At 38.9% G+C, this 13,183-nt stretch overlaps 1 protein-coding gene across 1 annotated transcript in view; it reads left to right on the top strand.

Annotated features, from left to right (window-relative positions):
* The first annotated feature begins 1,314 nt into the window (after positions 1 to 1,314).
* The window catches only part of LOC124159291 (transmembrane protein 19), a 31,625-nt gene continuing 19,756 nt past the window's right edge, over positions 1,315 to 13,183 (top strand). The window contains exons 1-2 of the mRNA XM_046535009.1: positions 1,315 to 1,574; positions 1,827 to 2,503. Coding sequence (XP_046390965.1) covers positions 2,185 to 2,503 — 319 coding nt within the window. The 5' untranslated portion in view covers positions 1,315 to 1,574; positions 1,827 to 2,184. The remainder of the gene's footprint in view (positions 1,575 to 1,826; positions 2,504 to 13,183) is intronic.

Genomic DNA, 13,183 nt, shown 5'->3' with positions numbered 1-13,183 from the left:
GAGTGGCAACGTTATCATCCATTTTTCTGATAACCAAAACACACGAAGTGAAACGCTTGTACTTCATCATCCCGATGCCGCATTATTAATATCCCAAGTAATAATCTAGGCACAATAGCAATAGGAAAACTTGCCCAAGAATAACAGAACAAAATAAAGTGACGATGAGTGGCTAAATACTCCCTCAAAACAAATTTTACACCATGCGCTAACCTTATTTCCCTACTCCCTACGGTTGTTTAGGCACCTATGACGTCACGCCTGGCCTCGGCAACGCTCGGGTGTCTTCGCGCAGTGGTCGGCTCAGAGAAATTTTTCTCGATTTTAAATGCAATTTTTTTATTTCTTTTGATGTTGAATGGAGAAACTGAAGGTATTTTTGCGAGCTAATGTATCCATTTGACTTATTCAAAATAGTTTTTAGAGCAATCTACGACCCATGCAAGTTCCTCATTAATGGAAGTCTCTACCTTCCGCTGAATTTACAAAACTAAATTTAATCAATCTACGTTTTCTTACGATATTCATACATCATATGCAATTTTAGATAATTTTATACAATTCCTACACTACGAGAAATCACACGCTTATTATCTCATAAAAATAACATATAGCATTTTTATGACAATATCTTTCACCAACAACGGTTATGGAAATATTTTTCTGGAACTTAGTGATTACCATCAACGATACACCATTAATTAAATTGTATTTTATTTCGTTCCATCATTTATGAAAGGTGCTCGGCGAATGATATACTTAGTTAACCCTCGGTGCTCTAGGCGAATGAAATATTTAGCTGATAATAATTCGTGAGGTCTACATGAAATGAGATGTACTTAAAGACCAAAACTGGAATAAAATTTCCACGAGGTCGTCACCACATGACGTAAAATACGAGTAAGTTAAGAGGAGTCCGGACGTTCCCTTTCTTTCCTCTCACGGCGCGACTGAGGTGGAACCATAGAGTTACAAAGCGGAACGAATTGCTGTAAAGAGATAACCTCAGATTCCACAAACGCTCTGGCAACGAGCCCAATGAACTTGAAAGTTACAACCCGGATGAAGTGAATCCAACACAGTAAGCTCGGATTCCCATTATGGGGCAGCTAAAAAAAATATCTTCCCAACGCGTTGCAACGTCGAGATAAGATTTCTCGCCGGGCAGTGAGACGGGAGGGGAGAGCGAACTCTGGTTCTCGGGCGATGTCCGAACCACGAGATCGAATGCAGGAATCAACAGCGTTATCAGGAAGGGGAGATGAAGGGGACTTTCAGACAGAGAGGGAGCAGTCAGATGATGTCAGTCGAAGGATAGCCAGCGGCGGAAGAAACATCGGGGACAAAGTGAGACTCGCGGTGGCGATAAAACGCACGCTTGCAATCGAATTTCGGAACCTTGTGACATTGTCGGCGCTGCTACGTAGCGCTGCCTTTTGATATAAGTGACTACAAACACAGAAGGACCTCAGCTTTCAATTACCCTTACCCTACTGGCGCCCGACCTCGATCCATTAACAACCCTGGAGCACCTCCGTCCGGCATTGACGAAGGGAATTCACCGTTCAATCAAGGTATGGAATGATGCGGTTCGTTACGAAAGAGAAGAGTGAAATTTGGTGATTTAGGATAAACGACATCGGTGTCAATAGAGCAAAACGAAGTTTTTTTTACGGATTCAAGCTAACATAACATAGCCTGATATGGCCTGAGAAGATTACAATCAATAAATAATTGAGAGCTTCCCAAAGGAATTTAATGGAACTAAGCGTTGCCTAATTAAAATGTAATAAGTACCACTTGGTAAATTTAATTTTTGCCTCTAGGTCACTCGCAACAGTGCAGAAATCGGAAAGAACTACAAGATCTCATACAAAATAATACTGAAGGAGCGAAGTAGGCACTACTGCTCAGAGAAGATAAAAGTTTCATTCGGCTGATTAGTTTCAAAAGTACCAGCTGAAGCAGTCCTCAACATTCTACTTTGGTACATAAATAAACAGTTGCCCATTGACTAAGACAATTAATACCACTGAACTATAAATGAATAACGGTTCAATTTAGCACCAAAAATGGGACTAAAGCGAATTTTTAACCAGTCAAAAAATAACTCGCAATGAAAAGAGCCAAGAAGCAGTGTCGTGACATTTCTGAAATACTATAAATGTAAAAAAAAATACTAGGATGTTTCCAGGAGTCTTCAGGGATAGATCTTCCTCACCACCGCCGAAAAGGAAGACATCCCCACATGGGAATGAAAAGAAGAAGCGGGTTGCGTCCACCAAGACCATTACAAAGAACGGGAATGATAAACTCACGAAACCAATGTCTCCCAAGAGCCCATCCAAAGCGAGACTACTAATACGGGTGGCCGCGTGGATCACGAGGTTGTCCTCGTATGTGGTGAAGAAAGCTGTGGCCATTTACTTGGGGCCTGTCTTCTGGCCATTTCGGGCTACAAAAAGGCTGTTGCAGCGGTTGGGACTGCTTAAGAAACACGAAGGTGAGTTCACATTCTTTTCTTCTGGGGCACCGGGCGGAAACAAACCATGAACATTAGGAGTAGGCTCGATGATCAAAAATTTCATGCCTTATCTATTGACTGAATAAAGGCACTTTTACACGGGGCCTGTAACTGCACAGTTTAGAACAGGTTATTTCTCATTATGACGTGAAATTGCGCGAATGAAATTACTACAATACAAAAATTATTACTACAGGGCTATTTTGCCACCTCACGTCCATGCATTTTGGCAAGCGTTCTCGCAATTCACCGCTTCACACGACGCAACTTTGACTGCGCCTTCGTACACACGTCAAATCCTGCAAGTACGTGCCCCGTGTAAAACAGCCTAAATAGTGTGATAAACAAGTTATCTTGAAAATGACCATAGTAATTGCAGAAACAGAGAGAAACAGAGTCGAAATGCGTAAAGAGAGAATATTATTAGAGAAACATCCCTCATGAATTAAGTTTCCACAAATTGACACCTAAATTATTTTCCTACATTCTTGGTAGACTACCTCTCTAATACAGATTTAGCAAAAAGTCAAAGAAGAAAAAAAAATAATTACTTCGAATTTCGTTCTGACCTTGGATTTAGCTATCGTTCCTTCATTCACTACAAATCATTAGCAAAAAAACTCCGCAGACCCCTATTACTAATGTTTCTCCAAAATAATGCAAAGCAATTCAACTATCCTCTCAATAGCAATCAAATTATTACATGTTTTCGTTTTAAGAAATATCGGTTATTCCACTGACATCGATAAAATAATTTCTACCGCGTAAAATTACCGGCAGATTTAACATAATAGCACAAAAGTGAGTGAGTGATGCGCTGGAGTTTTCATAAAAGAGGGGACGGTAATTATTATAGATAGAAACGGAATGATCACGGAGACAACCAACATTATCGGTGATAATTTTCTCGTCTTAGATAGTTATCTTATTGTGCAAACCACCTAAGATGTGATTGATAAGAGATACTAGCACTGTGGCATTAGGGAATCGAACACAATCTTGCTGTCGACAATAGCGTTAAGTACTTTAAAATAGCATTATCGCAATTTTATTATACCTTGAAAAACTTTAAATTAGAGAAGAATAACTGTTATACCATTTCCGAAATATCATATAAGATATTAAGGAAGGCCAAAGAATCAGATCCATTATCGTCAAATGGAGATAAAAACAAAATATAACATAAAAGAAAACTCTCACATTGCCTTTGCTGCAGAGAGTAACAAAAGATACCTTGGGATTTTACTTTCATCCGACATTAAACAGGCAGAAAATTAACATCGAGCACTTTATTTCATTTACAATGATTGAATTCATCTCACAAGTCAAGGAGTAATTTTTATCGTTCCATATCATGGTGTAGAAAGTTTTCCTAAACTGTAGATCATTTAGTTTCTAATCGTTCGTTATTTCATCAATGGCTACTTGTTTTTACACCTTCTAACAGAACGTTCTCCACAAATACAATTATTTGCTGTGTAACTTCCATTCCTTTCTCTCTTCTCTTACTTTCGTGAACACAGTTTTCCAGTGAACTCACGAAATACAGATGCCATCGCAAAATTTTAAAAATATAACCTTCGGTATGAGATGGTAAGATTCGTGACAATTTTAGCGACAAATATTCATACAATTCAAGGGAATATTACTGAAGACAAAATTGAACTGATCTGCATTACTATGCGGTTAAGTTGTACCAAGGTGAATTTCAAATTATAACTAAAAAATGCAACCGACCGATTTGGATCGCCATGACGTCGTCATGTACGTCATCGGATACAGGTGAGCCGAAAAACTGACAGCGGACACATATCGCTGACTGGAAATGGACACATATCGCTATGGAAATCTAAGTTGTTACATCAGCTTATGTAACGTCTACCCACCGCGTTACTTGTTTGCTTTTCGATTTTAAAAGGTTACATACTTTTTATGTAGCAATCAGTTACGTATTATAACAAGATTTAGTATGTATTTTCTAATAAAGTACCCACATTTAACAGAATGTAAAAATACAGTAAAAATCAATTCCCAATTTACGATCTTAAAATCTATAATTTGGACCACACTGATGTCAACAACATATGTGTTTGCACATGAATCGCTTGGACTACATAATCAACATTATTTTACCATATGAATCAAGTGACTAATAAAAATAAACGTCAAGACATTAAAAATCATTCAATTCTTAGGATATTATAGGAATATATAGAATCCAATGAAAACATTTTATGAGAATTTGTCGGTTAACCTGTCCCCATTTTCCATATAGCTACATTTTCAAGAAGCAACCAGAGGTTAATTCTTATTTTACCAATTTCTACTTCGACTTTGGGGAAGGCTAAATTTATTTCTTCAAATCAATTGCAAAATTTACTCCATACGTAACAAGTTGAAAATATACGTACATGAAAAATAAAATATAACTATAATAACATCTCAGAGAATGAATCATAATAGATTCCATAGATTAGGTAGCACTTAAATCTCTATATAAAATTTTCTCGGCCCAGATGTTCAGCAGTTGCCACAAAAATAGAAATTAGCGCAGGAATTTCAATGGAGGGTAAAAACAATCGTCATAAACCACGATTTTAAATGCAATAAAAAGTTAATTTAAAAATATTTTCTAACCGACAACTAAATTCATAACATAACTCTTCATCACGGTTCCATCAGAACAACTGACTCTCTCGGATCCTACATCAGATGTGCGGATGCTATCAATGAGCTATTGCAAGATCAAGCAAAGGAAAACAAACAATTATGAGTGTCACAATAATTATTATTATTAAAGTATTCTACCGATTAAGGTAGGTTTTCATGGAGTGCTTAAGAAGAATTCCGGGAGCCTCCCCTTACATCAATCACTTCCCTCTTAAGTGCACAATAAGACCTACTACCTTTCATTCTATCTAAAAATCCTATTCTTTTCCTTCCCCTCCCTCGTTTACCTAACATTCTTCCCTCTAACACTGTTTTCAACATCCCATCCCCGCTAAGTACTCGCTCCATCTATACCTTCTGTCTCCTCCGTATCTCATCTAAAAGCTGCCTCTCCTCACCCACCATGTCCAGCACTTCGTCGTTCCTCCTCCTCTCCGTCCACTTCACCTTCTCCATTCTTCGACACGCCCACATCTCTCTCTTCACTAACCTTTTCTTTAAATTCTTACATAGCGAACCTCCCAGAAGCTCCTTTCTGTTCATGAACGCCTCCTTTGCTAATGCAATTCTCTTCCTAATATCCTTACTACTGTATCCGTTTTCCTCTAACATTACAGTGAAGTTAAAGAAATAACTACCGAACATCTAATTTTTACCCAATCACCTCAATCCACTTCTTCCACCCTGCTACATTATCTAAAGAGTATGCAACGACTTATTTTTTTAGGAAGCTCTAAAGTAGAATGCAAGACAAAAGGGACATATCGAGATGGGCGTGTAAGTAGGTTGCGAGGGAACTCGAAGACGGGAAGCGTGGGTCTGCAAGACCCGACCGATAAATCTAACCCCCCAGCAGTCGGGCAGGAAAGGGATCAGGCAACAAGGAAGAAGGAAGGGTGCGTACTTCGCACTCCAAGAGGGGAAGAAGGAGCTCAGGGCACGAGGGTGAAAAGGAAGGAGGAGGAGGGCGTATCTGGGGGGATGCCGGAGTCCGGGTCAAGGTCGTGAGCCAGGCGGGGATCCAACCATGGCAACGCAGAGGGAGGCGGTGTGGATGTTTTTTGGGAAGAAAGCGTGGGCGTAGGGATGGAGCCTGCATGGGATATCGAGGGGGTGAGGATCCAGAAATAGAACGACGACCTAAGACACCGAGAGGGTGGGAGAAAGGGGATACAGGGTACGGGGTACCATTCCTTACAACACCGGACCCTGGAAAATTACTTTTCCCAATAACGACGTCGTAAATGGTCTCTGCGGAATGGGTATGTTCCCCTCACTTGGATCATTAAAAATGTAACTTACAACTCGAGTTTCTTTCATGAAAAAGTATGGATGTAATGATAAATTAGCAAATAATCAACTCATCATGTTCCCAAAAGAATGATGTTAATTCGTTGACCACCCTCAAGTCGTCAAAGGTTGCATTGCCATAATAAATTAACAAGGGATTAATGCGTATAAAGCATAGTTTCCTCGTTGTAAATAAAACATTTGCTCTTATTAAAGTGTTCTAAGTGTATTATTAAAGGCTAATGTGCGTTTACATGGAGGGCTTTGAGAACAAGGCCGGCATGTCTCCTCCCCCATGTTCCATACATAATCATGAAGAGCGGTACCTCGACGACAGGTTTCAAGCTATTGCTGGCTGTAAAATTGAGCTCAAAATATGTTATTTAACGGAGATTATCAATGATTTTGGTTTTTGTCGCAAGAGGTTAATATTAAGATGAAGATATTAATATTCCAATTTTGTAAATTACATTTATATTTCAAAAGTTGCGGCATTTCTTAATTTAATGGTTATTTTCTAAAATATGAGAAAATAAATATTCCAAGTGATTTGTACTTTCACCAGGGAATCCCCAGGAAATACGAGGGAGGTTTTTTTTTCAACATCCGATAGCTCAGCAAAAACACCATGCAAGCGACAGACAGGTACTGCGCCGGAAGTACAATTGCGCGTCCTCCGCACCACACGCTCAAGTCATTTCTGACCGTAAGTTGTTAGTTTAAGCTTATGTTAGTAGCAATTTCATTAACTACACTGCTTCAATTGATTCTCCCGCCAAGTAAGCACTGCGGAGAGACAGCCAGAAAACTCGCCGAATGGCTTCAACATTGACCTTTATGGCGATAAAAGAGAATTTTTATTTAATACAATGAGGCTTGTGTGTGCAACATTACGTCCAATCCCATTTAAAACAAAAGAAGAGACATGCTGACTTCTGGAAGTGTTCTGATCCATGACAACGCCCGTCATCTCAGCGCTGATGCAGCCCAACTGCTCCTTGAGCAATTTCAATGGGACATTTTCGATCACCCGTCGTGCAATGTCGACTTAGTGTCTAAGGACTTCAATCTTCACGCTGAAATGAAGATGTGGCTAGATGGCAAGCGTTTTCAAACGGGCGATGAGCTTCAGGACAAAGGAATAATTCTTTGGAAGTAATTGGCGGAAACATTCCAGGAAGAAGGTATAGTAAAGCTTGTCCACAGGCACGAACTATTCCTTAAACGCCGAGGCGACTATGACGAAAGGACACTACAAGTGAGCTCAACATCTAGCAATGAAATAATTATTAGTCAATCACTTCGTCTTCTGATCATGACCCACCGGAGGTTGAAAAATAACGGCCCTCGTACCTTGATCTTAGTTTAAATAAAAGTAATAAGTTTGATCTTCGAAGTCGATTAATGTAAATATTGAGAGTGCAAAATAAAATAACTACATAAATTACAATAAAGAGACTTACTTAAGGTACTCAAGAGATCGTCTTACATTTAATGAGCTGAGATATGTTTCATTAAATTATGCAATAGAGAAGAATGTTGAAAATTTTCGGAGAAATAATTTTGGAGATAAATGTTCGAAATGACAGGAGGTGAGCAAATACAATCCAGAAAAACAAAAGCAATGATTAATCCTTTGGACCTTGAAGAAATAATTATTATCTTTGAGCTCAAAATATGTGTAGTGCAGATATATATGCGTGCAGCGTACACGGAATTAATGTACAAGAAATGCCTCAAGAGCCAATTACGACAAATTCCAACGATGAACGACCACCTTTTACAGCCAAAAGAAAGTAGCATAAATGCCTTAGAATTTTCCCGAACCAAACCTTGGATATCTAGTGCGCGTGCTACGACAGAGATATTAAAGCCAAAAATAAATACAAGGGAAAAGTAATATTATCGCAGTGTTCCACCCCAGAAGCCCCAATTATTGTAAGCCGCCATGATCGGTGAAATCGCGAGTCTGAGCGCGCTAATGATGATAGGATAGACGAAACCTGAGAAAACCCAATTCCTCAAAGGTTGCACTTATTCTCGAAAACTTTCTTTCCTCCCTGTGAACTTTACCCTTGCTTCTTATAATGTAAATAATCAAAATTATGGTAAAATGATGGCATGAGGTATATTATGAACCACTATATTTTAAGGTTTTCGTGACGCTAGAATAGAACTTAAGGAAGCTATGGAGTACTTGGTTCGGGACGCTTTCTCAGCTTTTAGAATGAGTGAGTGAAATCTCAGATAAGTGCGGAGGATTGGGTCGAAAACTGATAACAATGGTTACCACGTTAACAGAAACCGTCGCCCCATCGGCGTTGACATAAGTAATTAAGAGTGAGCACCATTACTATTATCATAATCACTTCCACGGTATTATTTCTTATCTACGTGACATAAATTTACTGACGTGTGTCCCCAATGTCTAATTTGCAGATATATATATTTCTCTTCAATCGCTTACCGAATTACTGTTTCTCATTTTATGCTTCACAGAACACATAATTCAACAATCCATTACCATTTGTGACTTTACTTGACACCCTACTTTAAATGGAATGAGAAACATACATAAATATAACTCTATGAATAAAAAGAGAAATAGTACGCTAAAAAAGTAGGAATTAAAAAATAAGCGTCATTCAGTTTTTAGTATCCTTCAGAGTTCTTTAATCTTGTTTTGTGTTCAATTTCGCTCTCTTTTAACACGCGAAATTAGGAGCAACAGTCCTCTTCCAGAATTAACGGGGAGGTAATTCAATCAAAAACTTTCACGCTTTGAATCCTTCCCGGTAGTACTCGGGCCCTTCAAGGAAGGATTCAGATCCGCGACCTCAAGATTAGCAGTCAAGGATTTCTGGCCCCGTCGACGCGTCGCGACGCTGATGAAACAGGAATATCCTACATGTTATGCCACCCACAGTACGTCACCTTTTCATGGCTAGTTGTTTTTGTGGTTTAGAAGGAATTCTATGGGTTGTTTTTTGGATTTTCTCCACGGTTTCATCTTCTACATGAGTACCTCTACCTTTATCATGGCGAGGAGTCTACAGTTAACTTGCGGAAATGTTTCCATGTACTAAATAAAAACCGCGGATGAAATAAAATACATGATCGACTTATGCATCACATTTAATTTTGCAGATATTTTCCGAAGAATTTCAGGTGTAAAATTATCGTACACAAAAATAATAGTTTAAAAAAATACGAGTATCTCCATACTAACCACAGATAAACATCTAAAGCAAACGAAATAAAGAAAAAGTATCATCCATGATACTGCGGAATACAAGGTAGAAAATTTATTGCATTATTGAGGAAAATAGTAAAAAGATTCCTGAGACATACTAGTTATTAAACCAATATCAAAAGGGTAGGTAGACAAATCATTTGGCACATCCGTCCTAAAATTACCCATTACGCCATAACGATTCCATTGAATACATTATAAGTCCATCTTTAAATCACTTTCGTCCTTCCGAATTTTATATATATTCCTATACGTCGGCTACAGAATTGAACAGAGGCAAAAATGTAAAGGCTTGCCTTTACTTAAAAAATTGGCTAAGCGTTGTTTGTACTTTCTTTCCCCGGTGGTTTCACATTCCTATTCCCAATTTACCTCTTTCGTTTCCATCCCTCCTATCTCCGACTGAGGCATTCTAGTCCTCCATACATTTTCTTACCTTGAATAGGGTAGTTTCCTTCATCAAAGAAAATGAAAGGCATTGATTGCGATTCGTTACCCACCATTAGTGTATTCATAATATGCATACAAATTATTTGGTTTTAGAAATCCCAGTTCAGACGAATGGCAATGGTCGATTTTAACCGCATTTGAAAAAGGCCAGATTGGCGCCTATGCGATGCCACTCCACGTGACGTCACAGGGACCTAGAGTCTATACGAGTAGATAGGAGTTTTACATCGTCTGAGATTACCAATGCATGCATGAGGCACAGAGCTCTGGGAAACATGTCTTAATAATCACCTATTAAAACTTCCTAAGGTCGGAAAGTTTCCTTCGTTTGATAGTGTATTAATAATCCTTATTTAAGCCAAGCGCTACCTGCTAGCAGGGTACTCTGCTACCTGCTAGTATCCTGCGTCGTATCAGCGCTCAAATCTTCGCCCCAAGGTCACCTCACAAGCCGGGAGCAGGAACCAGAATGACTTCACACGGCGTTTTCCCGGCATTCATACTTAGCCGTCGCGTTTTCGCGCGCTTGAAAATTTTCACTTTTCATTCAATCGCCAAAAATAGATATCGTCATTTACATATCTAAAAATGTAAAATATGTACTCCAGGAATAATAATCTTTCGATTTCGGCAATAAAAAAATAGTAGGAAACCACCCTATTTCCTTGATTATTTCCTTGAGGATTTCATTCACCTTATCCGATTCGTCCTCTCTTTGATTGCAAGTGGGCATGTAATAGTAAGCAAGCCATTACAGAAAATTTAGATGCCAGTAGCCTAGACACTAGTGGAAAACCCTACTGATGGGTCTAGGGGTACCGAGTACCAGTCCGATTAACAAAGAGGTTACAAAGAATTTATGGACGATCTCGCACATATTTTTTAAATTTCCCAAATTCATAATGAACTTTGCAAATATTTTGGAAAAGTATTACTTATGCTCTCGTATATACCTAAATAACCTGCACGCACACATTGCCCTCCAGCTGAAGCTCGAATTCCGTCCAATTATACAGCACATGCCGCTTCGAGATGTCTCATTCGAGGGCATCATAGCCAATAAAAATGCAATTTTCATACAATAAGAATCAATTTCTCATTAGTCTTATGAAAAATCGCAACATTATAATACTAATTGTACAAAAAGCCATCTGGCAGATGCTTTAAAAAAACAAGAATAATGGTCAAGCATTAAACAAAGTCTACAAGCGGAAAATATTACTATTGGTGGGAAACACACTCGCTTATAAGCAAACACCTTCGAAAAGTCTGCACCGTTTTACACAAAAGCGGAAAAACCTAATTCGCAAGAATCTTGCCAATAGTAACACATTTTTTTAAATATAAATATTGGTAAACTGTAAAACGTCCGGTTAAATTTCCGTCTTTTCGCAAGATGAACTTGAATAGTTTCACATTTTAGAGTGATATTATATTTTAATGGCCAGAGCTCCTTTTTAAACCTAAGTATTCTTTGCGCACATGCGGCCTCGAAGAGAAGGAACAACTTTGGATTCATCCTAACGTATCAAAGGGATTATAAAAACTTCAATATCACTTGACACTAAGGTTAATAAGGTTAAGGTTAATCTCAAAATTGGCTTCTAGACGACGACGATCCTCAACTTTCACTCAGGGTATTTTAATATATACCCTGGTAATGGGCCTGCTGCCGGTGAGTTCCTAGACCACCTCTTCGGCGTTGTTGATTGTGATTTTAAACTCACTGATGGGGAAAATGACACAATAAGTGTAAAGGGACCAGTGTAACCTTTCCAGTGTTGGGGTACAATATGGCTTCTATCATTACAATCCTCTGTTTATATTCCTGTCACCAAGACGCCAACTCAACACAAAAACTAATAATCGAAAAGAAACTAAAACAAACAAATAAAATGAACTTCAGAGAATGAAATAGAATGATAACGTATATAAAACATATATAAAATTGATGCGAGTCATTCAAAGTACATATATGTATCAGTCCAAGCTCGCCATGCGATAAGAGCCGCTACAGCTCCCGCAACCGATTCGACCTAACTCTTTTAATTTCACGCCACGAGAGGGAATGCGTTCGGCCGCAGCAATCGGGGTCAAAGATGGGCTTCCGTCGGAGGTGACGCATCGCCCGCTGTCTCCAGTCTCCTCCTAAACGAGGCGAGGGCAGATGAATTGAGAAAATGCTGCCCTCTTGCACCGGGAGTAACTCAGCCGTGATCCATGGAGATGGAAGGATACTTGCGAAACTCGATTGATGCATTCCTTACCAATCGAAATATTTACACCCTCCCGAAGCTATTCCAAGAGGAAATATTCAACAGAGTACACTTGGATTCGAGACTCAGGCGTGACGAGTAACATTTTTGCGCTCCTGTGCATTTTACATGCACACATTTCTCGGGTCACTATCAATATTGTTGTCACAATCATCATCATCAAAGCAATCAGGGTCAAATACGGGCTTCCGTCGGGAATCAGCCGTCATCGATGGAGATGGAAGGATACTTGCGAAGCTCGATTGATGCATTCCTCACCAATCGAAATATGTACAGTGTACATATTTCGATTGTACATTGTACACCCTCCCGAAGCTATTGCAGGTGAAAAGAGACAACAGAGCATACCAGGTCTTCGAGACAGGCGTGACAAGAAACATAAATGCGATCAATATCATTCTTTTAATACAATGGTTCAGTATATATAGTGTCATGTCACTGTCGAGAATTGAATATCAGAAATCTAAACAGATTGCCCCGAATTTAAAGCCTAGTGAGAGATTCAAAGTGCGTATACCGACCTACTAACAAGGCGAAGAACGAATAAGTAATGAGGCATGTCATTATAATAGTACATTTACGTAATATTAAACGCATAACGATGAGTTGTATCGATAATTACATCAATTTACTCGAGGTCATATCGCTGTTAAAAAAATTAGACGTGGGACAAATCAAAAATAAATAACCAAAATCAGCTATATTTATTAAAGCAATCAA

Source organism: Ischnura elegans, chromosome 5 (assembly GCF_921293095.1).
Source record: "Ischnura elegans chromosome 5, ioIscEleg1.1, whole genome shotgun sequence".
Lineage (NCBI taxonomy): Eukaryota > Metazoa > Arthropoda > Insecta > Odonata > Coenagrionidae > Ischnura > Ischnura elegans.
Note: the sequence above shows the minus strand (reverse complement) of the source record. Positions and strands in the feature narration are given on the sequence as shown.